At 42.8% G+C, this 26609-nt stretch overlaps 1 protein-coding gene across 4 annotated transcripts in view; it reads right to left on the bottom strand.

Annotated features, from left to right (window-relative positions):
* Positions 1-744: 744 nt before the first annotated feature.
* rnf180a (ring finger protein 180a) overlaps positions 745-26609 on the bottom strand; it is a 287825-nt gene continuing 261960 nt past the window's right edge. For all 4 annotated transcript variants that reach the window (XM_070862558.1, XM_070862559.1, XM_070862560.1 and 1 more), the window contains exons 6-7: positions 15548-15673; positions 745-1530 (exon numbers count right to left, since the gene is read on the bottom strand). In XM_070862558.1, coding sequence (XP_070718659.1) covers positions 1337-1530; positions 15548-15673 — 320 coding nt within the window. In that variant the 3' untranslated portion in view covers positions 745-1336. The remainder of the gene's footprint in view (positions 1531-15547; positions 15674-26609) is intronic.

Genomic DNA, 26609 nt, shown 5'->3' with positions numbered 1-26609 from the left:
GCCAGGACACCGGGGATAATTCACCTGCTCTTCTTCGAAATAGTGCCATGGGATCTTTTACGTTCACTTGAGAGAGCAGACAGGGCCTCAGTTTAACATCTCATCCGCAAGACGGCGCCTCCAACCGTGCAGCGCTCCCTCAGCACTGCACTGGAGTGTCAGCCTAGATGTTTGTGCCCAAGTCCCGGGGGGTATCTGCCAGTGATTGTTGAGCATTGGCAGCTAGCTGATCCGATTCAAATGAGGCCCAACCATAAAAAATGATTCCAACCTCTCGTTAGTAACACTGGGTGGGCAGTGTGATCACTCCACCATGTGTGTTCTTTATGGAAATGGCCCCATGGACCCCATTGCTGCCAATTATATAACATTGGCACACTGGGAGGGAATGCTTGTTACACAATCCTAAAATGTCAAGGATTCTTTGTTGAGCTTAGTAATTACAAATTCTTGAGAAATCAAAAGATGGAAAAAAACAATTATCCAGGGTTTATATAGACTAAGTACAATAACAAAGGTCTCCTTTCAGATCAAATTACTGGTATTCTTCTTGAGCTACAATAACACACTAATTAAATTAAGTGAAAAGAAACTTGTGATTTTGATATTTCTATCAGCTAACATTACTAAAATAAAAGTTATTGAGCAATACTTGTCTAACATTTATTCTAATGGAAGTGATAACGTTTATTTGCAACAACTTTCAATAAAAATATGTATTATAAGACAAATGAAGGTTCAATAAGAAATTATTATAAACTGGCTCCAATTGCTTTTGGGTATTTAAATATTGTCACTGTTCTGCTCAAAGGTTCAGACTAACATTTGAAGAGTGCGCTTGAACCAATGAAAGCAACTTTTTAATACAGTTGTCTAAAAACTGCATATAATTCTTGTTTTATACAGGATATATTCTTCACTACCTCCAGTTACTTTCAGTATTAGTCTTTACACAATAGTTTCTTGGCAGTGGAAACAAAATGTCAAAACTGCATTGTACGGAATAAATAAATCATGCTATGAGTTGGTTACATTCAAGCTTTTGAACAAAGTCCAAATTGTGTTTAATTTCTTATGGAAATTGTATCCAGGGTAAATTGCATTAACTGCACTCTGCAGACTCCATTAATGGCAGTTTGGCTTTCAACACTGGTGGTTAAAACCACAGAAGGTAATACAACCGGAAAGAACATTGCAAACTCATCCCTTCAAATTTATTTGCCCTTATCATGTCCCTGGGTGTTCTTTAACTTAAAATGTGCAATACTTCAGGGAATTTCTTCAAACATTGTGTGGATGAATCCTAACCACTTTGCCAAGGTCCTAATGCATCAATTTAAAAGGATGGAAAGAAAAAGTAGCAGAGAAAGCAAAAAATGATGAATCCAATGACCCAGTTGACAGAATAGATATAGATGATAACCATGTCCATATCAAATCTCCAGCCACGATTGTCATCCTCAAAATCCAGTCTGTAGGCACCATGAGGGAACTGTCTTCTTGCGATGGGATCTGAACGTCTTCCAAAACCTGTGGTGGTACACAACATTAATGGCTCATTACTCTCTGACAGCTGAATAGCAGCATATCTGGTACATCATCATTAGAGAATGCAGCAGATGAGCAGTATAGGCCATAAAGTAAAAGACAATTACGGTGCTGCAAAAAATTTAGGTACTTATGCCCCTTAATTCATTTAATGTTAATTTTCAACAGTAACTGAAATAATTAGTGTTGAGAGGCAATATGGTTGGGTACTTGATCATTTCTGTGACACAAGTTCAACTCCAGCCTAGACTACTGGGCTAAAACTTTTTCCTCTATGCTGTAAGCCTTCTGCTGAATTTTGCCATTTCTATGTGATCGTATCCCTTTTCTCTATTATCCTTCATTGCTTTTATAAATAGAATTCTAGAGTTAATTTCTTTGGGATTTCTCTCACTCTGCCACCATAACTTGACAGAAGTTCGGCAGAACATAGATACAGGAGTAGGCCATTCAGCCTCGAGTCCGTTCCACCATTTAATTAGACCATGGCTGATCTGTACCTCAACTCAACTTACCTGCCTTTGCTTAGTATTCCTTGATACCCTTACCTAATAAAAATCTATCTATCTCAGTCTTGAAAATTTAAATTGACCCTGCATCCACAGTCTTTCGAGGGAAAGTGTTCCAGTTTTTACTACCCTGTGTGTGGAAAAGTGCTTCCTGATTTCACTCCTAACTAGCCTAGCTCTAATTTTAAGATTATGCCCACTTGTTTATGCCCCTGTTAACACGTGCTTGTTTTTTTTCCATAAATACATCTATTCAAAAAGAAGTTTAATCCACTTTGTTATTTATGTTTTCTTCCTTGTACAATATATGCTAGTTTTTTTTTAAAAATAACCTTTAAAATATGATTTATATTTGTGTAAATAATCTTGATGAGAGTGGCTGAGCAACTCAAGCAATGTGTGTTTGAGGGTTCTCCTGACAGTACCTCTGACAAGGGTACTGATGTCTCTCTCGGGTTCATGTCTTGCCACTGGATTGGCCATTGAAACATTTTTCATTTTGTTCTTCTGATCAATACTTTTGTGGTTCATAAAATGTGTATGCTATAGAACAGTTTTAACCTGCCACAATGAGAGGTGACTGTTCCTAAAGTTAGTGCACCACAAATGCATGACAATAAACACTTTTATCAAAGCTACATTGAGCGGTGTTCTTTGTAAAGAAACTTTGGCGTAGATTTTTATTTTCGACACTGGTGGTAGTGGATCAGCCTCCTGTTATACACACCGGCTAATCCACTGCTGCCCGTTTATCACCATCACCGAAAATGACAATCTAACATCTTTAACATTTGCAGATTGGGTCAATCATCAGTTTCACCCAATCACAAAACCAGGAAACAATGGTGTAAAACTGAAGTCAATGCTGGTTGAATATGAATCTCTGAACCATAGCATTTCCTCCACCTTTATACTTTATTATAGAAAACTGACAAAGTTTTCATTTTGGCTTCTTAACTTCTTATTAAAGGTGACTTCAGTGGAGCAATAATTACAGTGAATGATCTGTTCATTTCTACATCAGTCTTTTTCCTTTTACCAGTTTTGAATATTATTACAGTTACAGGGATAGATTAATTTTAGTGGAACAGATCCACTTGATGAAACAGGATTCTGTGCCAGCATATATGCTACTTATTATTACAAAACAGCTGTTTTCTCTTGGACTCATTTTTTTAACCAACTGAGCTACACTGAGCATTTGCTGAAACATAAAAAGGAACATTTGTAAAGAATCTAAACCATGCAGCATAATGGACAAGGGTATCCTGCACATTGTCCTAACTCATACAAAAATACGTACACAGGGCTCGCACAGAGAGTACTGCATAATTATAGTTAAAACCGTAAAGTACGTAACATTCATCTCACCCGTGTACTATCATTCACCTTTAATTGGAATTTTCTATGTTTGCTCAGCAGTGAGTTTTCATGAAGTCAGTTTCTTACTGTCTTCATATACTTTCATATCTATAAGAACATAACATTAGAAATAGGAGCAGGAGTAGGCCATTTGGCCCCTTGAGCCTGCTCCGCCATTTAATAAGATCATGGCTGATCTGATCCTGGCCTCAACTCGACTTCCCTGCCCGCTCTCCATAACCTTTGACTCCCTTATCATTCAAAAACCTATCTATCTCTACTTTAAATACATTCAAAAACCCAGCCTCCACAGCTCTTTGGGGTAGAGAATTCCAAAGATTCACCACCTCTAAGAAATTCCTCCTCATTTCTGTTTTAAATGGGCAACCCCTTATTCTGAAACTATATTAGTGCAGACCTAATTTCTGGCCTTTCCAATGGATCTGAAATTTAAAAGGAACTGTGAGCCTCCTTTCTTCACACCACTCTTAGATACATGCTGAGCCCACACTCTGTGAATCCTAAAAGAAACACTCAGCCTGAATTTTCCTGTTTTACTGCCCAAATTGAGCAGTATAGCAGTGGAGGGGCGATGCAGCCTGTCAGCAACTCCCTGCCTTTTAAAACACTACAGGAAATTTTCCTCCACCCTCCCAAGCAGGGCTGCCCACAAATAGATTACTTTATGCTTTAATTAGCTTGCTGTTTATGTGCCAAAACAGAAACCTCCTGGAGATTACAACATTTGGGAGACTCTAGCTGGGTACCACCAACTCTGCTGATGTGCACAGCCTTTGAGTTCCGATGCCTGGGACTTGTTTGTTGCCAACTTCAGCAGCATGTTTGACAGAAAGTTCATTAGATGAATGGCCTACACGAGGTGAAAGTCAGCACAGGAACAAAAACTCAAGTAACAGATAAATTGGCTTCAATATTAACCCCCCACAACGGGGGCGGGGGAAGGAGGGGTTAAACAGTTTAATATGGGGAACGCGCCCCCCAACATGCTGCGTACGTGCCCACACCTTTTTTACGGCAGTGGATATTGGGGCATCGAGAGTCCCTCTGTGGAGAGGCGGGACATTTCATTAACATATTTAAATCGGGCTCCCACGGTGCAATTGGGAGCCCGATTTAAAATTCACTGCTGCTGCGCGGGTTTCCCAGGGATTGGGAAACCCGCCAATGAAAGGGAGGCGAGAGCTGCCATCTCCACAAGGTAAGTGTCTTTTTCAGCACTCCTTGTGGGCCAGGAGGAGAAGGATCCCCCAGCCCTAATCGACAACCTCTCATCCCACCCCTCCCCTTCCCCATCACTGGCCACTCTCCCATTTCCCGATTGCAGCCGGTCATTCCCCCACCCCCCCCCCACACTCTGGATCGCAACCTCTCTCTTCCCCCCCCCACCCGCCGATCACCTGCCTCTTCCATCCTCAAGCCTCCTGATCACCGGCCGCTCTCCCCACTCCCGATCATGGCCTCTCTCCCCCTTTCTGTTTGCTGTCTCTCTCTCCCCCCTCCCGAACACCGGCCCCGATTGCCTCCCTCTTCCTGACAGAACACAGAATTCTCAGATTATCTGTCTATATCTGTTTCTCTAATGCTATTTTATAGCACTTAACAATAATGATTAAACAAGAACGAGATAGGTAAATTGATAAATTGAAATCTGTAAAAGTCCATCCTTACACAAGAGCGCAATTTCTTGAAGTCTCTCTGCAGTTTAATCAACGATGAATATCTCTATGCAGCCACCACCTTACTTCATCTATTGACATTCTTGATCGCATTATCTCAGAGGCTTTAATAATGAGACGTCTACAGACGTGACCAGTACACTTGCTAATCGCACAGGCAGGCAGTCTCCTGTCAGCCTCACATTATTATGGTAAAACTGGTTATGGCCACTAAAGCAGCGGTGGAGAAATGGAACCTAGACTTACCAGGAAATTGCACTTCACAGACTACACTGTTCAGAACTGGTAAATTCAGCACCTCAAAAGGTTGCAGGTCAGCAACTAATAGGCAACTAATGATGGTTGCCTCCGTCATGCCTGAGAGGAGGTTGCCCACAAAGAAAATACAATGGGGTAGAGTTTCCTACTTTGGGCGCAATTGACAATCCAGACACAAACTGCACTAATTTTCAGAGATGTTTTGTGGTTCAAGTTTCTGCTCAAACTTATTTGCATAATGCATAATCACAAACGTAAAATCTGCCATGAACCAGTGCAATCAGGCGTCATTTTAGAACGTAATTTTTTTCTAGAATTAAAAATATTCCTTGATATATTTAAATGTGGTAATCTGGTGCAATTTTATTAATGAAATTGAAAATGGGTTAACACAAAAAAAAGCTATTTTGATAAGAGTGTTTAGTACATCACCTGTGAGTAAACTGATTTTAAATAACTGAAAATGACTTAAAAAAAACGATACAGAATTTATTACTAGTTTCATTGGTGTACAGTAGCCTGTTGCTTAGTAAATTAAATATTTAATATTTAAAGGGGCGGATCCTTTGCGCTCTGTTTTGTGCCGCAGAGGGGCGGCAATGGCGGTGGTTAGGACTTCTGGGCAGGCGGTCAGCCTCCAGCGTCCCGCGGGAATTTTTGGAGCCGGTTTTGCGGCGGGCACAGAGCATCACTGCCTGGAGGAGATGCGCAGTGTGCAACGCCTCTGGTTGTGACAGCAGCGCACTTTTTGACTCCCGCCTGACCTGTACACCCACACCGTGCCCCGCAGTGACTGCCTGGGAAATCGGGCGGTCCAACCCATACCGACTGCACAGAGGTAAGTAATGCAGTCCTAAGGCAAGTTTGATTGTTTTTTCTTGTAATGTTTTTTTTGTTCATTTATGTTGTGGTGGTGTGGGCTATGTATTGGGAATGTTTTTGTGGTTTTTTTTTCCAGTTTTTTAAATTCTTCTCTCCTGGCATCTCTCGGAGCGCTCCTAGCCCGGCTCTTTAGCTCGGGATTCTCCTATACTAACGCCCTCAGAGAGGTGTACAACGCCTCCCTTAGCGCTGCGCCCCACACTCAGGGCCCAGCTGCCCAATTTTGCCGACTGAGGCGTAAATTGTTCCCAGGCGCAAACTTTACCACCTCGAAATCATCAAAGCTGAAAATCCAGCCCACATTCAAGCGCATTGCGCTGAAAAAAAACAGTGCAACCTAGCGGAAACACTACCATTGTATTTTTAGTCAAAAGAAAGAAAGACTTGCATTTATATAGCCTTGGTGTATTTGGTGTGGTGTATTTGGACTTCCAGAAGGCATTTGACAAGATGCCACATAAAAGGTTACTGCACAAGATAAAAGTTCACGGGGTTGGGGGTAATATATTAGCATGGATAGAGGATTGGCTAACTAACAGAAAACAAAGAGTCAGGATAAATGGTTCATTCTCTGGTTGGCAACCAGTAGCTAGTGGGGTGCCGCAGGGATCAGTGCTGGGACCCCAACTATTTACAATCTATATTAACGACTTGGAAGAAGGGACTGAGTGTAACGTAGCCACGTTTGCTGATGATACAAAGATGGGAGGAAAAGCAATATGTGAGGAGGACACAACAAATCTGTAAAAGGACATAGACAGGCTAAGTGAGTGGGCAAAAATTTGGCAGATGGACTATAATATTGGAAAGTGCGAGGTCATGCACTTTGGCAGAAAAAAAATCAAAGAGCAAGTTATTATTTAAATAGAGAAAGATTGCAAAGTGCTGCTGTACAGTGGGACCTGGGGGTACTTGTGCATGAAACACAAAAGGATAGTATGCAGGTACAGCAAGTGATCAGGAAGGCCAATGGAATCTTCGCCTTTATTGCAAAGGGGATGGAGTATAAAAGCAGGGAAGTCTTGCTGCAGCTATACATGGTATTGGTGAGGCCACACCTGGAATACTGCGTGCAGTTTTATTTTTCATATTTATGAAAGGATATACTTGCTTTGGAGCCAGTTCAGAGAAGGTTCACTAGGTTGATTCCGGGGATGAGGGGGTTGACTTATGAGGAAAGATTGAATAGTTTGGGCCTCTACTCATTGGAATTCAGAAGAATGAAAGGTGAATTTATCGAAATGTATAAGATTATGAGGGGGCTTGACAAGGTGGATGCAGTGAGGATGTTTCCACTGATGGGGGAGACTAGAACTAGAGGATGTGATCTTAGAATAAGGGGCCACCCATTTAAAACTGAGATGAGGAGAAATTTCTTCTCTGAGGGTTATAAATCTGTGGAATTCGCTGCCTCAGAGAGCTGTGGAAGCTGGAACATTGAATAAATTTAAGACAGAAATAGACAGTTTCTTAAACGATAAGGGGATAAGGGGTTATGGGGAGCGGACAGGGAGGTGGAGCTGAGTCCATGATAAGATCAGCCATGATCTTATTGAATGGCGGAGCAGGCTCGAGGGACCGTATGGCTTACTCCTGTTCCTATTTCTTATGTTCTTTCATGACCTCAAGATTTTTCAAAGCATTTTATAGCCAATGAAGTACTTTTGAAATGTAGTCACTGTTGTAATGTAGGAAATGCGACAGCTAGCTCCCACAAACAGCAATCTGATAATGACCAGGTAATCTGTTTTTGTTATGTTGATTAAGGGTTAAATATTGACCAGGACACTGGGGATAGCTCTCTTGCTCTCCTTCGAAATAGTGCCATCGGATCTTTTACGTCCAACTGAGAGAGCAGACGGGGCCTCGGTTTAACATCTCATCTGAAAGACAGCACTGCACTGGAGTGTCAGCCTAGATTTATGTGCTCAGGTCTCTGGAGTGGAACTTGAACCCTCAAACTTCTGACTCAGAGTCAAGAGTGTTATCCACTGAGCTATGGCTGAGTCTCAAAGGACCGTTAAGAATATGCAAAACAAATTTGGTGATTTCGGCAATGTTCCGTAACTGAATAGAACCAAAATGCTACTGTATTATATAATGGAGAGGGATCTCTTATTTGTTCAGCCAACAAATTTAGAGGTGTCCTGTTGCTATAGTCACAGCTGCCAAATGTGATATCCCTTAAGCAAGAAAGAAATGAGTAGAGTGTTCATCTCAATGCATACTGTATACAGAGAAAGGTTCTTAAATTGTGAAAAAATGAGCACATAACCTGTGGAACCTTGCTGCAGGAAAGAGCAGAGGACTTCTTACATAATTTGAAAATTGGAGGGGCAGCTGTTCTTTACACTCATGTGTAACTTACAGAAAATTAGAACTAGCTCAAAGGTTTAAGGCAGATATGTAGCCAACAGGAGTTTTGTCATTGGATATTGTGATGTCAGCTTATTGAAATAAAAATGCAGAACTCCCTGAGAAGTCCGTACCTTAGGGCAGAGAGCTAGCCTAATTTGTGGGGAAAGAGGGAAACAACAAATTGTGCACACTAGCAGCCCTTTAGAATTCTCCTAAGTAAATTATAGGCTTGCGGCCACTTAAAGGTAAGTGGCCATAGGCACGCCAACATATATTTGTAACCTTTAGAAACACTGGAAAACTTTAAATTAATCTGTTAGCCTTTTCATAAACTGTATGGTGGAAAAGAGTGGCTAATAAAATTCAAAGAAAAGCAAAGCAAATGTGGAGGTATGAAATGGAGATTCCACAGAGGATGGCAGTACAGAATGCTTGGCAGGAGGTGGCAATCAGGCTTAAAATTGTTTCATTACCTGTAGGACCTGGGAACAACATATTGTGTTCAGTTTTGGTCTCCTAATCTGAGGAAGGACGTTCTTGCGATTGAGGGAGTGCAGCGAAGGTTCACGAGACTTATTCCCGGGATGGCAGGACTGACATATGAGGAGAGACTGGATCAACTGGGTCTGTATTCACTGGAGTTTAGAAGGATGAGACTGGATTTCATGGAAACATATAAAATTCTGACGGGACGGTACAGGTTAGATGCAGGAAGAATGTTCCCGATGTTGGGGAAGTCCAGAACTAGGGGACACAGTCTAAGGATAAGGGGTAAGCCATTTAGGTCCGAGATGAGGAGAAACTTCTTCACCCAGAGAGTTGTTAACCTGTGGAATTCTCTACCACAGAGTTGTTGATGCCAGTTCGTGGGATATATTCAAGAGGGAGTTAGATATGGCCCTTACAGCTAAAGGGATCAAGGGGTATGGAGAGAAAGCAGGAAAGGGATGCTGAGGTGGATGATCAGCCATGATCTTATTGAATAGTGGTGCAGGCTCGAAGGGCCGAATGGCCTACTCCTGCACCTATTTTCTATTTTTCTATGTTTCTAAGAAAATGACAAGCTTAAGATTATGCAACAATACTATGATTCAAGCAAGTATCCCAGTATTTCATATCACAGTCTGCCACATTCAAAGATTTGTGTACATGCACCCCCAGGTCTCTCTTACTACATTGTACCATTTTGTTCATATTGACTCTCCTCGTTCTTCCTACTAAAATGCATAACTTCGCACTTCTCTGCGTTAAATTTCAACTGCCATGTGTCTGCCCAGTTTACCAGTCTGTCTATGTCCTCCTGAAGTCTGTTACTATCTTCCTCACTGTTTACTTTATTTTTGAGTTTTGATTCATCTACAAACTTTAAATTATGTCTTGTATATCCAAGTCCAGGTCATTAATATATATCAAAAAGAGCAGTGTTTCTAATACCAACCACTGGGGAACACCACTGCCGTAGTCCCTTTAATTCCATGGGCTTTAACTTTATTAACAAGTTTAGTATGTGGTAATTTGCCAAATGCCTTTTGAAAGTCCATATACACAACATCAACTGCACTACCCTCACCAACCCTCTCTCTTACTTCATCAAAGAACTTGATCAAGTTAGTCAAACTTAGCTCATTGTTTTACAAATGCTAATAAATTTTGAACCTATCTTTCATACCTTCTATGGAGTATATTGAAATCTACCCTGAGTGATTCAGGAAACAGAATTGCTTCTTCAAGGCTCTAAAAGACTACTCGATGAGCACCCCAATCCTGGCATGGGTCTCACTGTAGCGGTCCTCGGCCTAGTCACATCAACTGATATCATCAGCCAAGGTTGAAGAGGATAGCCAAATACTCTAGTTGACATACATCCAACTTTCCATTTCTGTTGAATGGATCTTGAATTTTGGACTACTACAGAATGTAAAAGGCATGGCAGCTGCTAGGATACCTGGCATTAATCGTAAGGATGTTCAGGTTGATATCCCACACTACCCGCAAATTGATTAATATCCATTTCAATTTCTATAGGGCACGGCTTGGCCATATGGAGCCCGAATGGATGCATACGTACAATCAATGACACCCTGCACCCTTGGGAAACTGGCAATATCATAGAGACCTTACTGTCTTCTGCTGTAGCTTGTTACAAATGTACATATCCTGGAATAGATGTCTTAGTCCATTCTAGGTGCATCACCGCATCAATGAACGGCTCACTCCAGTCAAATCCATTATGACAGATTGAAAGGACCTTTACGAATAAAAATTCAATGCCATGCTCACTTTAAGTGACAAATACACTGTTATGTTCAATGTGGTTTGAGCCTCTAGTCTGGTTCTCAGTGACCATTTCACAACATAGCTACATGGTCTGTTATCATATTAATATAGCTGGTTTTGAGGTGATGCACATGGTCTTGTGGGTATCTATTACCATGGATTGTCATGTTCTATGGAGCTCTGTTCTCTTTCATCCCTCTGCCTTCTGCACCTATACACCAAATTGACATTGACAATGCTGCATATTCCGTCAACTGTGCAATACCAGTAGCAGCTTATGGTATTCCTCCCATCCAGTTTCTCATTTGTCCACAGCATCAACATTGCCCTGGCTTAACCAACCAATATCTTATATGACTGTGGTAACAGTACATTATCTCTCCTTATCCTCATCAACCTATCCACCACATTCAACATTGTCAACCAATCTAACCTCTTGCACCATAACCCCTCAGTTGTCCACGTTCATAGCAATTACTCTCCTGGTTCCATTCCTACCTCCCCAATGCAGTCCAGTCATCTCATCGGACAGATTCACAGCCAGCATGGCTCCTTCCTTATTTATTATTTATCATATGCATGCTATCAACGTTCTCTCTAATTTTATTGGGTGCGTGGCCCCTTTAAGGGGCTGCATGGGCCATTCAAACCTCTGCACATGAGGTTTTTCCATTGAGAAACTGACAAGCGGCTTGCGTGGGAACTTCAGACAGCTGCATAGCCGCGCAAGTAAACGGGTCCATTGCTTGCTACCCCTCAAATTACATCTTCCATTAGCATAGGTGAGCTTCCAACTGTATGCTGACGACACCCAGCTCTACCTCTCTGCTACCACCATCAACTCCAAGGCTGTTACCAGTTAATCCTACTGTGTGTCCAAACTCAATTCCTGGATGAAGCAAAGCTTTCTTTAGCTCAAAGCAAGCAACAGTAAAGCCATTCTCTTTGTTTTGCACCAGTATTTGCACGCTTACAGTGCAAGCTGTGGCTCAGTGGATAGCACTCTTGCCTCTGAGTTAAAAGGTTGTGGGTTCAAGAGACCACTCCAGAGACCAAAATCCAGGCCGACACTCCAGTGCTGTACTGAGGGAGTGCTGCACTGCTGGAGGTGCCGTTAAACCGAGGCCCCGCCTGCACTCTCAGGTGGACGAAAAAGATCCCATGGCACTATGTTCGAAGAAGAGCAAAGGAGCTCTCCCCAGTGTCCAGGCCAATATTTATCCTTAAATCAACATCACTAACACAGATTACCTGGCCGTTATCATATTGCTGTTTGTGGAAGCTTGAAGTGCGCAAATTAGCGTTTGCGTTTCCTACATTACAACAGTGACTACACTTCAAAAGTACTTCAATGGCTGTAAAGCCCTGGGGACGTCCGGTGGTTGTCAAAAATGCTACATGAATGCAAGTCTTTCTTTCTTTTACTTCTAACTCCAGCTCCATCACTTTTCCTGCTGCCACTCAGGTTAAACCCTGAACTGTGCTTCTTACCCCACATCCCATCAGTTGCCAAGACGGCAATTTACCATCTCTATAATATTTTCTACTTGTATGCCTATGCCTTCCCCTCGCCCCCATTCTGCTGCTTACATTCCAATCTATGCCTTCATCATTTCATAGACTGATTTCTCAAACTAGTTCATCCAAAACTCTCTCACCTGAAATCCCACATACCCATACGCAACATTGCCAATCTTCACTGGCTTCCTGACCCGTAGCGTTTTCAGGTTCTCATCTTCAAAGCCATAAAGTCCCATGGCACCTGATCTCCAGCTGCATTTTTCAGCTTCCTACTCTTCCGACTTTGAATTGCTGTTTATCCTCTACTCCACTATTGAACATTCAGTTACTATATCGCTGCATTTTGAAACACTCTCAATTTGTTTTGTTTCCTCTCTCACCTTCCCCAAAAAAACACTTTGACCATGCCTTTATTTCTCTTGATCCTCCCTTAATCTCTTTCCTTTGCTTAGCATCTGTCCTGCTTGTAAAATCTCGTGGGATATGTTCCACATTACAGGTGATATATAAATTCAAGTTGTTTCTGTTAAATGGGTAATCAGGAGTGTTTACAAGATAATAATCTAATCTTGAGATTACATAAGAACACAAGAAAAAGGAGGAGCAGGAGTAGGCTATTTGGCTCCTCGAGCCTGCTCCTCCATTCAATAAGATCATGGCTGATTTTGTATCTCAACTCCACATTCCTGCACTATCCCCATCATTCTCGATTCCCTGAGTGCCCCCCAAAAATTCATTTGGTTCAAATGATTCAACCAAATGCAAAATAAATCCTTTAATAATCAGTCATTTAACTTTTTTTAAAGGCTTTTGTTAGTTCAGTAATATTTGCACAGTTTCTACGATTAAGACATTTCACAGATTACTTTAGATGAAAGTTGCAATTACCTACAGTGAGGATCTTACACAGTCCATTAGATTTGTCCAACACTGAGGACTGTTGGGTGAGCTACTGGAAGGGCATGCGTGGTCTACCCTTTTCTTCAAACCATATATAGACATTCGCAGGGGAAATTCTATTCCATTTTACCCCTTTTTATTTGTAGAAGCAGTAGCAGCCAGTGCCATGGTAAACATAGGGAATGGAGTTGTGGGACAGACCAAAGACGATGGCTTCAGTCTTTCTGATAGTTAGTTGGAGGAAATTTCTGCTCATCCAATATTGGAAAGTGTATTGTCCACAATGAAGGATTAACAATTATGACAGAATTCCTGTACTTTTATTGTGACAGTCTGTAATCAATTTACAGAAAATAATGAGGTTATCGAGCCCCCCAATCATTTCTTTTCTCTCTCTAAGGATTTCTCCCTCCAACCATCAATATTCTGACTCCAGCACAGTGAGAGACACAAATTACCATGGTTATACTGAATAATAGCCTCTAATTAGCTTATTATAGGAGGGTCACAGGTCGTTGCCTCAGAGCTTGCTGTCACAGAATGAAATTTTCCCTTTCTCAGTTGAACACAAGGAAAAATGATCACAAGGTAAAGTTAGTAGCATAAAAGTATATTTCACTATCTTTACATCTTTAACTATCCTACAAAAAAACGTGCTTTTAGACGTCTCCCTTTGTCTCAGGTAAAATTATTATGAGTGGCCTCTGTGAAGGATAAGAATAGGAATTTTTCCATCTTTCCTGGAACTCCTTGTTTGAATCCCTCCTAACAGGTTTCCGCCCCAACCACAATACTGAAACGGCTCTTACTAAGATCACAAATTACATTCTAATTGACTATGATAAAGGTAAATAACCCTTCTCGTCCCTCATCCCTCCTGAGTGGGACGGCACTCGCATGGTTCCCTTCTTATCTTTCCAGTCGTAGCTAGAGAATCGCCTGCAATGGTTTTTCTTCCTGCTCCCACACCATTACCTCTGGTGTCCCTCAAGGGATCAATCCATGGCCCCCTTCTATTTCTTGTCGACGTGCTGTCCTTCGGCGACATCATCTGACGACACAGAGTCAGTTTCCACATGTACACTGACGACACCCAGCTCTACCTCACCACCACTTCTGTCGACCCTTCCACTATCTCTAAACAGTCAGACTGCTTGTCCGACATCCAGTACTGGATGAGCAGAAATTTCCTCCAACTAAATATCAGGAAGACTAAAGCCATCGTCTTTGGTCTATCCCACAAACTCCATTCCCTAGCCACCAACTCCATCCCTCTCCCAGGCAACTGAGGCTGAATCAAACTGTTTGCAATTTGGTGTCATACTTGACCCAGAGATGAGCATCTGGCCACGTGCCATCATGAAGACCTCCTACTTCCACCTCTGTAACATCGCATGACTCCGCTCCTGCCTCAGCTCATCTGCTGATGAAACTCTCATCCCTGCATTTGTCACCTCTAGATTTGACTATACCAATGCAGTCCTGGCCAGCCTCCCATCTTCCACCCTCCACGAACCTGAGCTCATCCAAAATTCTGTTGCCCGTGTCCTAACTTACACCAAGTCCCGCTCACCCATCACCCCCGTGCTCGCTGACCTACATTGGCTCCAGGTTGAGGAACACCTTGATTTAAAAATCCTCATCCTTGTTTCCAAATCCCTTCATGGCCTCGTCCCTCCCTATCTCTGTCACCTCCTCCAACCATCTGAGATATCTGCGCTCCTCCAATTCTGACCTCTTGTGCGTCCCCAATTTTAATCACCCCAACATTGATAGCTGTGCCTTCAGCTGCTGAGGAATCAAGCTCTGGAATTCCCTAACTAAACCTCGCCACCTCTCTACCTTTCTTTCCTCCTTCAAGACTTTCCTTAAAACCTACCTCTTTGACTCTCATCTGTCCTAACATCTCCTTATGTGGCTTGGTGTCAAATTTAGTTTTGATAACACTCCTATGAAGCATTTTAGGATGTTTTACTACATTAAAGATGCTATATAAATGCAAGTTGTTATTGTTGTTGTAATAGTAGTGCAATATATATCTATAGTCTACAACCTATTTATTAGATGTGGTAGCGATAATGCATAGGTTATTTAAAAAACTTTTCATTAATAAATTCACATTGAATTTTTACTCCTCATCTTTTGAAATATAAACCTTCAGACATTGTTTCTAAACAGTGGTTAGAGTCCAAGTTATTGTGTGGGAATATATGAAACACTAAAGTATTACCTTACCTCCCAAGACTCTGAACAGTCTCCTGCAGCTGGGTAATGGCCACTTTGCACAGCTTGCTTTTTGAAAGCTTTGTCTTCTGGCTAAATACTCTTCAGAGAATAAACTTTTCATGGTGTTATTCAACTCTAAAGCAGAAAAGAATAAAGGATATTAAAAGTTGCTGTTAATTAAGAGTTAGGTATGTGTAAATGTCAACCTTTGAGGTAGAGTCAGTGTTAATTAAAATGTCAAACTGAGTCCTCAGCCTCAATTATGCTGCTGTGGGTAGCTGCATAGTGCAGGGAAGTCACTTCCTGACCGACAGGAAGGGAAAATCACAGGGAGTTTCACCCTAGGCCAATCTCATATAACCTATTGATCAGCTTTGGAGTAATATTGTGGGGGAAATGGGAAAGTTAGTAAAATAGCTTCAATTTCTTTTAGGCTTTCTCAGTGGCTTAAGGCAATTAGTTGCTGAGACATGTAGATCTCAGGTTCGACCTCCAGTTGGTGCTCAGTTAGCTGATCTAAGCTATGGTGGTGGTGGTCGGACACTACAGTTGGGCTCAGCACCCCTTGGTTACGTAAGGGAAATTTGGCCATGGTTCACTCTCCCAATTACTATCTAGTGACATTTTGTGAGAGTGAAGGTGTAGTTGACAGTGGGAGCAGACAAGATCAAGATCGACTGCAGTGCCCTCTCATGTTTAAGTAGCCTGCTGACACTCACTATCTTGAGTTATATATGTAGAATGGACAGTTTGGAGAGGTGAGTGCAACTGTACCCAACCAGTAATCAAGTGCTACATAAGAACATAAGAACATAAGAATTAGGAACAGGAGTAGGCCATCTAGCCCCTCGAGCCTGCTCCGCCATTCAACAAGATCATGGCTGATCTGGTCATGGACTCAGCTCCACTTACCCGCCCACTCCCCATAACCCTTAATTCTCTTATTGGTTAAAAATCTATCTATCTGTGATTTGAATACATTCAATGAGCTAGCCTCAACTGCTTCCTTGAGCAGAGAATTCCACAGATTCACAACCCTCTGGGAGAAGAAATTCCTTCTCAACTCGGTTTTAAATTGGCTCCCCCGTATTTTGAGGCTGTGCCCCCTAGTTCTAGTCTCCCCGACCAGTGGAAACAACCTCTCTGCCTCTATCTTGTCTATCCCTTTCATTATTTTAAATGTTTCTATAAGATCACCCCTCATCCTTCTGAACTCCAACGAGTAAAGACGCAGTCTACTCAATCTATCATCATAAGGTAACCCCCTCATCTCCGGAATCAGCCGAGTGAATCGTCTCTGTACCCCTTCCAAGGCTAGTATATCCGTCCTTCAGTAAGGTGACCAAAACTGCACACAGTACTCCAGGTGCGGCCTCACCAATACCCTATACAGTTGCAGCAGGACCTCACTGCTTTTGTACTCCATTCCTCTCGCAATGAAGGCCAACATTCCATTCGCCTTCCTGATTACCTGCTGCACCTGCAAACTAGCTTTTTGGGATTCATGCACAAGGACCCCAGGTCGCTCTGTAGCACAGCATGTTGTAATTTCTCCCCATTCAAATAATATTCCCTTTTACTGTTTTTTTTCCCCAAGGTGGATGACCTCATATTTTCCGACATTGTATTCCTTCTGCCAAACCTTTGCCCATTCGCTTAACCTATCTAAATCTCTTTGCAGCCTCTCTGTGTCCTCTACACAACCCGCTTTCCCACTAATCTTTGTGTCATCTGTAAATTTTGTTACACTACACTATGTCCCCTCTTCCAGGTCATCTATGTATATTGTAAACAGTTGTGCTCCCAGCACCAATCCCTGTGGCACACCACTAACCACCAACTTTCAACCTGAAAAGGACCCATTTATCCCGACTCTCTGCTTTCTGTTCGCCAGCCAATTCTCGATCCATGCTAATACATTTCCTCTGACTCCGCGTACCTTTATCTTCTTTAGTAACCTTTTGTATGGCACCTTATTAAATGCCTTTTGGAAATCTAAATACATCACATCCATTGGTACACCTCTATCCACCATGCTCGTTATATCCTCAAAGAATTCCAGTAAATTAGTTAAACATGATTTCCCCTTCATGCTACAGCAGAGGAGGAGGAGAGGGAAGCAAATAATAAGTGGATTCTCCTGAGATCTTTTGTAATTAAATTTAATGGCAACTTTCAATAAAGATAATCAAAAAAAAGCTAAAGTTCTTAACCTTCCCTGCTCTAAGGAGAACAACCCCAGTTTCTCCAGTCTCCCCACAGAATAATCTCAGTTTCTCCAGTCTCCCCACAGAATAATCTCAGTTTCTCCAGTCTCCCCACAGAATAATCTCAGTTTCTCCAGTCTCCCCACAGAATAATCTCAGTTTCTCCAGTCTCCCCACAGAATAATCTCAGTTTCCCCAATCTCTCCATAGAATAATCTCAGTTTCTCCAGTCTCCCCACAGAATAATCTCAGTTTCTCCAGTCTCCCCACAGAATAATCTCAGTTTCTCCAGTCTCCCCACAGAATAATCTCAGTTTCCCCAGTCTCTCCACAGGTGAAGGGTCAACAGCCAGCTAGGGAATGGAAGACCAGCAGGAAGAGCAGTGCAAGGAAGGTAGTGCAGGGGTCCCCTGCGGTCATCCCCCTGCAAAACAGATACACCGTCTTGAGTACTGTTGAGGGGGATGACTCATCAGGGGAGGGCAGCAGCAGCCAAATTTATGGCACCGTGGCTGGCTTTGCTGCACAGGAGGGCAAGAAAAAGAGTGGGAGAGCGATAGTGATAGGGGATTCAATTGTAAGGGGAATAGATAGGCGTTTCTGCAGCCGCAACCGAGACTCCAGGATGGTATGTTGCCTCCCTGGTGCAAGGGTCAAGGATGTCTTGGAGCGGGTGCAGGACATTCTGAAAAGGGAGGGTGAACAGCCAGTTGTCGTGGTGCACATTGATACCAACGATATAGGTAAAAAAAGGATGAGGTCCTACGAGACGAATTTAAGGAGCGAGGAGCTAAATTAAAACGTAGGACCTCAAAAGTAGTAATCTCAGGATTGCTACCAGTGCCACGTGCTAGTCAGAGTCGGAATCGCAGGATAGCTCAGATAAATACGTGGCTTGAGCAGTGGTGCAGCAGGGAGGGATTCAAATTCCTGGGGCATTGGAACCGGTTCTGGGGGAGGTGGGACCAGTACAAACCGGACGGTCTGTACCTGGGCAGGACCGGAACCAATATCCTAGGGGGGAGTGTTTGCTAGTGCTGTTGGGGAGGAGTTAAACTAATATGGCAGGGGGATGGAAACCAATGCAGGGAGACAGAGGGAAACAAAAAGGAGACAAAAGCAAAAGACAGAAAGGAGATGAGTAAAAGTGGAGGGCAGAGAAACCCAAGGCAAAAAACAAAAAGGGCCACTGAATATAAAGGGGCTGCAGGAAGGGCCAAAACTAAAAATCATGGTTTAAAAACTAGGATGAAAACACTCTACCTAAACGCACGCAGCATTCAAAATAAAGTAAATGAGTTGACGGCACAAATCATTACAAATGGGTATGATTTGGTGGCCATTACAGAAACGTGGTTGCAGGGTGGCCAAGACTGGGAATTAAACATAGAGGGGTATCTGACGATTCGGAAAGACAGACAAGAAGGGAAAGGAGGTGGGGTAGCTCTGTTAATAAAGGATGATATCATGGCAGTTGTGAGAGACGATATTTGCTCTAATGAACAAAATGTTGAATCATTGTGGGTGGAGATTAGAGATAGTAAGGGGAAAAAGTCACTGATGGGTGTAGGTTATCGGCCCCCAAATAATAACTTCACGGTGGGGCGGGCAATAATCAAGGGAATAATGGAGGCATGTGAAAAAGGAACGGCAGTAATCATGGGGGATTTTAACCTACATATCGATTGGTCAAATCAATATGGGGTAGCCTGGAGGAGGAATTCATAGAATGCATACGGGATTGTTTCTCAGAACAATATGTTACAGAACCTACAAGCGAGCAAGCTATCTTAGATCTGGTCCTGTGTAATGAGACAGGAATGATAAACGATCTCCTAGTAAAAGATCCTCTCGGAATGAGTGATCACAGTATGGTTGAATTTATAATACAGATTGAGGGTGAGGAAGTAGTGTCTCAAACGAGCGTACTATGCTTAAACAAAGGGGACTACAGTGGGATGAGGGCAGAGTTGGCTAAAGTAGACTGGAAACACAGACTAAACGGTGGCACAATTGAGGAACAGTGGAGGACTTTTAAGGAGCTCTTTCATAGTGCTCAACAAAAATATATTCCAGTGAAAAAGAAGGGCGGTAAGAGAAGGGATAACCAGCCGTGGATAACCAAGGAAATAAAGGAGAGTATCAAATTAAAAACCAATGCGTATAAGGTGGCCAAGGTTAGTGGGAAAATAGAAGATTGGGAAAATTTTAAACAACAGCAAAGAATGACGAAGAAAGCAATAAAGAAAGGAAAGATAGATTACGAAGGTAAACTTGCGCAAAACATAAAAACGGATAGTGAAAGCTTTTACAGATATATAAAATGGAAAAGAGTGACTAAAGTAAATGTTGGTCCCTTAGAAGATGAGAAGGGGGAGTTAATAATGGGAAATATGGAAATGGCTGAGACCTTAAACAAATATTTTACTTTGGTCTTCACAGTGGAAGACACAAAAACCATGCCAAAAATTGCTGGTCACAGGAATGTGGGAAGGGTGGACCTTGAGACAATCACTATCACTAGGGGGGTAGTGCTGGACAGGCTAATGGGACTCAAGGTAGACAAGTTCCCTGGTCCTGATCAAATGCATCCCAGGGTATTAAAAGAGATGGCAGAAGTTATAGCAGATGCATTCGTTATAATCTACCAAAATTCTCTGGACTCTGGGGAGGTACCAGCGGATTGGAAAGCAGCTAATGTAACACCTCTGTTTAAAAAAGGGGGCAGACAAAAGGCAGGTAACTATAGGCCGGTTAGTTTAACATCTGTAGTGGGGAAAATGCTTGAAACTATCATTAAGGAAGAAATAGCGGGACATCTAGATAGGAATAGTGCAATCAAGCAGACGCAGCATGGATTCATGAAGGGGAAATCAAGTTCAACTAATTTACTGGAATTCTTTGAGGATATAATGAGCATGGTGGATAGAGGTGTACCGATGGATGTGGTGTATTTAGATTTCCAAAAGGCATTCGATAAGGTGCCACACAAAAGGTTACTGCAGAAGATAAAGGTACGCGGAGTCAGAGGAAATGTATTAGCATGGATAGAGAATTGGCTGGCTAACAGAAAGCAGAGAGTCGGTATAATTGGGTCCTTTTTGGGTTGGAAATCGGTGGTTAGTGGTGTGCCACAGGGATTGGTGCTGGGACCACAACTGTTTACAATATACATAGATGACCTGGAAGAGGGGACAGAGTGTAGTGTAACAAAATTTGCAGATGACACAAACATTAGTGGGAAAGCGGGTTGTGTAGAGGACACAGAGAGGCTGCAAAGAGATTTAGATAGGTTAAGCGAATGGGCTAAGGTTTGGCAGATGGAATACAATGTCGGAAAATGTGAGGTCATCCACCTTGGAAAAAACAGTAAAAGGGAATATTATTTGAATGGGGAGAAATTACAACATTCTGCGGTGGAGGGACCTGGGGGTCCTTGTGCATGAAACTCTTTTAGAGTCTACCTGCAAAACATAAAACATTAAACCGTGCCACCCGACCTGGGTGACACACCAGACATTTACAAGGCCCTTTCTTTCCTTTTTTTTTGTGTTTTTCTTTTTTTTTGTTTTTTTTTGGGCACTAAAATCACAATTTTTCCCCAGTGCCCCCTATAAAAGGGAAGGGGACACTAAAAGCACCGGCAATTAAAACAAATTAAACTTTAAAACGTAAAATCAAATTAAAATTTGGTTGCCGGGCGTGATGATGCACTCCAGTCCCTCCGGTGCCCACCTCTCGCGGAAGGCCGCGAGCGTACCGGTGGACACCGCGTGCTCCATCTCCAAGGACACCCTGGACTGGATGTAAGAGCGGAAGAGAGGCAGGCAGTCAGGTTGAACGACCCCCTCGACCGCCCGCTGCCTGGACCGGCTGATGGCACCCTTGGCCGTGCCCAGGAGCAATCCTACGAGGAGGCCTTCGGACCTACCCGCTCCCCTCCGCACAGGGTGCCCAAAGATCAGGAGAGTGGGACTGAAGTGCAGCCAGAATTTCAGGAGCAGGCCCTTCAAATAATGGAACAGGGGCTGCAACCTCGTGCACTCAATAAAAATGTTGAACACGGACTCCTCCAGACCGTAGAAATTTCAGGCGGCCTGGGAGTCCGTGAACCGGCTTAAAAATTTGTTGCACGGCACTGCTCCATGCACCACCCTCCAGGCCAAGTCATGAAACTCTTTTGAGTTTACCTGAAAATAAACATAAACATTAAAACCATGCCACCCGCCTGGGTGACACAGCAGACATTTTCAAGGCCCCCTTTGTTTTTTCTTTTTTTGGGGTTTTTTTTGGGGCGCTAAAATCAAATTTTTTTCCAGTGCCCCCTATAAAAGGGGAGGGGGACACTAAAAGCACCGGCAATGAAAACAAATTAAACTTAAAAACGTAAAATCAAATTAAAATTTGGTTGCCGGGCGTGATGATGCACTCCAGTCCCTCCGGTGCCCACCTCTCGCGGAAGGCCGCGAGCGTACCGGTGGACACCGCGTGCTCCATCTCCAAGGACACCCTGGACCGGATGTAAGAGCGGAAGAGAGGCAGGCAGTCAGGTTGAACGACCCCCTCGACCGCCCGCTGCCTGGACCGGCTGATGGCACCCTTGGCCGTGCCCAGGAGCAGTCCTACGAGGAGGCCTTCGGACCTACCCGCTCCCCTCCGCACAGGGTGCCCAAAGATCAGGAGAGTGGGACTGAAGTGCAGCCAGAATTTCAGGAGCAGCCCCTTCAAATAATGGAACAGGGGCTGCAACCTCGTGCACTCAATAAAAATGTGGAACACGGACTCCTCCAGACCGCAGAAATTGCAGGCGGCCTGGGAGTCCGTGAACCGGCTTAAAAATTTGTTGCACGGCACTGCTCCATGCACCACCCTCCAGGCCAAGTCATGAATCCCAAAAGGTTAGTTTGCAGGTGCAGCAGATAATCAAGAAGGCGAATGGAATGTTGGCCTTCATTGCGAGAGGGATGGAGTACAAAAGCAGGGAGGTCCTTCTGCAACTCTATAGGGTATTGGTGAGGCCGCACCGGGAGTACCGCGTGCAGTTTTGGTCACCTTACTTAAGGAAGGATATACTAGCTTTGGTGGGGGTACAGAGACGATTCACTAGGCTGATTCCGAAGATGAGGGGGTTACCTTATGATGATAAATTGAATAGACTAGGTCTTTACTCGTTAGAGTTCAAAAGGATGAGGGGTGATCTTACAGAAACATTTAAAATAATGAAAGGGATAGACAAGATAGAGGCAGAGAGGTTGTTTCCACGGGTCGGGGAGACTAGAACTAGGGGGCACAGCCTCAAAATATGGGGGAGCCAATTTAAAACCGAGTTGAGAAGGAATTTTTTCTCCCAGAGGGTTGTGAATCTGTGGAATTCTCTGCCCAAGGAAGCAGTTGAGGCTAGCTCATTGAATGTATTCAAGTCACAGATAGATAGATTTTTAACCAATAAGGGAATTAAGGGTTATGGGGAGCGGGCGGGTAAGTGGAGCTGAGTCCACGGCCAGATCAGCCATGATCTTGTTGAATGGCGGAGCAGGCTCGAGGGGCTAGATGGCCTACTCCTGTTCCTAATTCTTATGTTCTTATGATCTCAGTTTCTCTTGTCATTCCACATAATTGAAGTGACTCATCCCTGGAATAATTCTGGTAAATCTCCTCTGCACTTTCTCCAAGACCTTGATATCTTTGCTAAAGTGTGGTGCCCAGAATTGGCAACAATACTCCAGCTGAAGTCTGAGCAATGATTACATAGGTTTAGTACAACTTCCTTGCTTTTGTACTCCATGCCTCTATTTATAAAGCTAAGGATCCCATATGCTTCAAAAAAAAAGCAGCTTTATAACTGTCCTGCCACTTCCAAAAATATGTGTAAGCATACTCCAGGTCTCTATGTTCATGCACCCCCTTGAAAATGGTACCATTTCATTTCTATTGCCTCTGCTCATTCTTCATCCTAAAATGCATTCAATTTCATTACTTCTATTGGCACTGCCTTATGTGTTAATTGTTAATAAACTTAATCCACCAACTTTTGCTTCCAAGGCTGAGTTAAGGTGATAGTTCTAATCAATCAGTCATACATTTTTGAAGCAGTAACACTTTAGGAGATGAACATGCCAAGCATTGGAAGTTGCATCAGATCAAATTCAGGCAAAAAGAGGGAACCACTATAACAAGCCATGTTAACTGCTTGTAGTTTGTAGACTGAATAGTATCACTAACTCAACATCAAATACAACCCTCAGCCCCAGTGGATATTTGCATTATAGATGAAAATGGATAGAGAGGCAATCAACAGTGCAGTGCTGACATTTAAGAGCATTTTCACCGCTTGAAACAACTGCTGCCAATCACTATCAGGAAACCACAGCAAATCCTCCAGTAGAAGTCATTTTGTAAATGGTTGTTCAGTAAGAAAAGAAAATTTAGAAGCAAAATATTAAATTCAAGTCATTGCCTATGGCAAAAGTAAGATAACATTTAAAAACACAAGCTTTGGTGCATATTACTTCTGATTAAATGACATGTTATTTTACATAGGATTACATAGGATATACGGCACAGAAACAGGCCTTTCGGCCCAACCAGTCCATGCCAGCATTTATGCTCCACTCGAGTCTCCTCCCATCTTTCCTCATCTAAATTTAGCCGCATAACCCTCTATTCCCTTCTCCCTCATATGCTTGTCTAGCCTCTCCTTAAATGCATCTATACTATTCGCTTCAACCACCCCCTGTGGTAGCGAGTTCCACATTCTCACCATTCTCTGGGTAAAGACATTTCTTCTGAATTCCCTATTGGATTTCTTGGTGACTATCTTATATTGATGGCCTCTAGTTATGCTCTTTATCTACTCTATCAAAACCTTTCATAATTTTAAACACTTCTATAAGGTCACCCCTCAGCCTTCTTTTTGCAAGAGAAAAGAGACCCAGACTGTTCATCCTTTCCTGGTATGTATACCCTCAAATTTCTGGTATCATCCTTTTAAATCTTCTCTGCACCCTCTCCAGTGTCTCTATATCCTTTTTATAATATGGCGACCAGAACTGTACACAGTACTCCAAGTGTGGTCTAACCAAAGTTCGATACAGGTTTAGCATAACTTCTCTACTTTTCAATTCTATACCTCTAGAAATAAACCCTAGTGCTTGGTTTGCTTTTTTATGGCCTTGTTAACCTGTGTCGCAACTTTTAATAATTTGTGTATTTGTACTCCGAGGTCCCTTTGTTCCTCTACCCCACCTAGACTCTCACCCTCCTATTCTTCCTACCAAAAAGTAATACCTCACATTTATCTGTGTTGAACTTCATTTGCCAATTATATGCCCATTCTGCAAGTTTATTAATATCCTCCTGTAATTTGTTGCAGTCCTCCTCAGTATTGACTATCGCCCCCAATTTGGTGTCATCCGCAAATTTAGAAATTAATGCTTTGATTCCAAAGTCTAAATCATTAACATAAATTGTGAACAACAGTGGTCCCAGCACTGATCCTTGTGGAACATCACTACCCACCTTCTGCCACTGTGAGTAACTACCTTTTACCCCTTCTCTCTGCTTTCTGTCTTGAAGCCAGCTAGTTATCTATTCTTCTACTTGTCCTCTGTCTCCGCATTCTCTGACCTTGTTCATCAGTCTATTATGGGGTACCTTATCGAAGGCCTTTTGAAAATCTAGATATATTACATCTACTGCATTACCATTGTCTACTCTTTCAGTTACCTCTTCAAAAAATTCGATGAGGTTGGTCAAGCAAGACTTTCCCCTTTTGAAATCCATGCTGACAATTCGTTATTATATTTTTGGTTTCTAGATGTTATTCTATTTTCTCCTTTAGTAGGGATTCCATTATTTTTCCTACCACCGATGTTAAACTGACTGGTCTATAATTTCCTGGACATGTTCTGTACCCTTTCTTAAATATAGGTATTACATTAGCTATCCGCCAGTCCTCTGGCACTAGACGTTTTTCTAATGAAATTTATATTCAAAGCTTAACTAAACTAACAGAAATTATTCGATTACACAGCTAATGTTAGAGAATATTTTTTACGGATGTCTTTGGATCAAAGAAAATATTTCCCCAAAATATGATGGGAATGAAAATCTCTGACCCCAATGTGATGCAAGATGGTACAGGAGTCCCAATTGAGGTGGGGATTCTGGTGGGCCCCATGTACTCGGCTCAGAATCCCACCAGCTTTCAATCTGCACAGGGGCCTGGGGCAGGTGAAACTTCCGTCCACCTCAATCATGGTGCTTGGCGTTAGAGATGGTAGGATCAAGGGGAGGGAATTCCCAAAACAGGAATTTCCTCTGCCCTGGCCTGCGTACTGCCCAGCAATGTAGAGGCCTGGATGAACCCAACTTATTGGCCTGCTTAGCGATAGAAGTGGGGCTCACTTACCGGGGTGGAGAGGGTCTATGCTTGGGACCTGGCCTGTACCTCCACGAGAATTCTGACACCATTATTCTTTTCAGTCTCCTCACAAAGAGGATGAATTACGCAAACTTTAAAAAAAACATCCTGATTCATGGCGCTGGCTGCAGATCAAGTTGCTTGCTAGTGTCGCTTTTCCTATCTCCACCTTTGGCGAGTGTCCAACATACACCCATAGTTGTACAGGTGTTCGTCAATGGCATACAAATGATTGAACCTTGCTCTGATCCTGCATACTCTGGTGGGGTCAGGAGCAGAGATCACTGGTACCCATTCATTGCACTTCCACTGGTGCAACAAGCCTGAGAATTTTTGGCCCACATATATGTGTTTGATGTCATACATGATCAGAAAAAAAGATCCTTTCGATGACAATACAACACAAAAGACATGAGATAGAATTTCTGTGGGATTTTCTCCC

The sequence above is a fragment of the Pristiophorus japonicus genome, chromosome 2 (genome assembly GCF_044704955.1).
Source record: "Pristiophorus japonicus isolate sPriJap1 chromosome 2, sPriJap1.hap1, whole genome shotgun sequence".
Lineage (NCBI taxonomy): Eukaryota > Metazoa > Chordata > Chondrichthyes > Pristiophoridae > Pristiophorus > Pristiophorus japonicus.
This window is presented reverse-complemented; position numbering and strand designations above follow the sequence as displayed.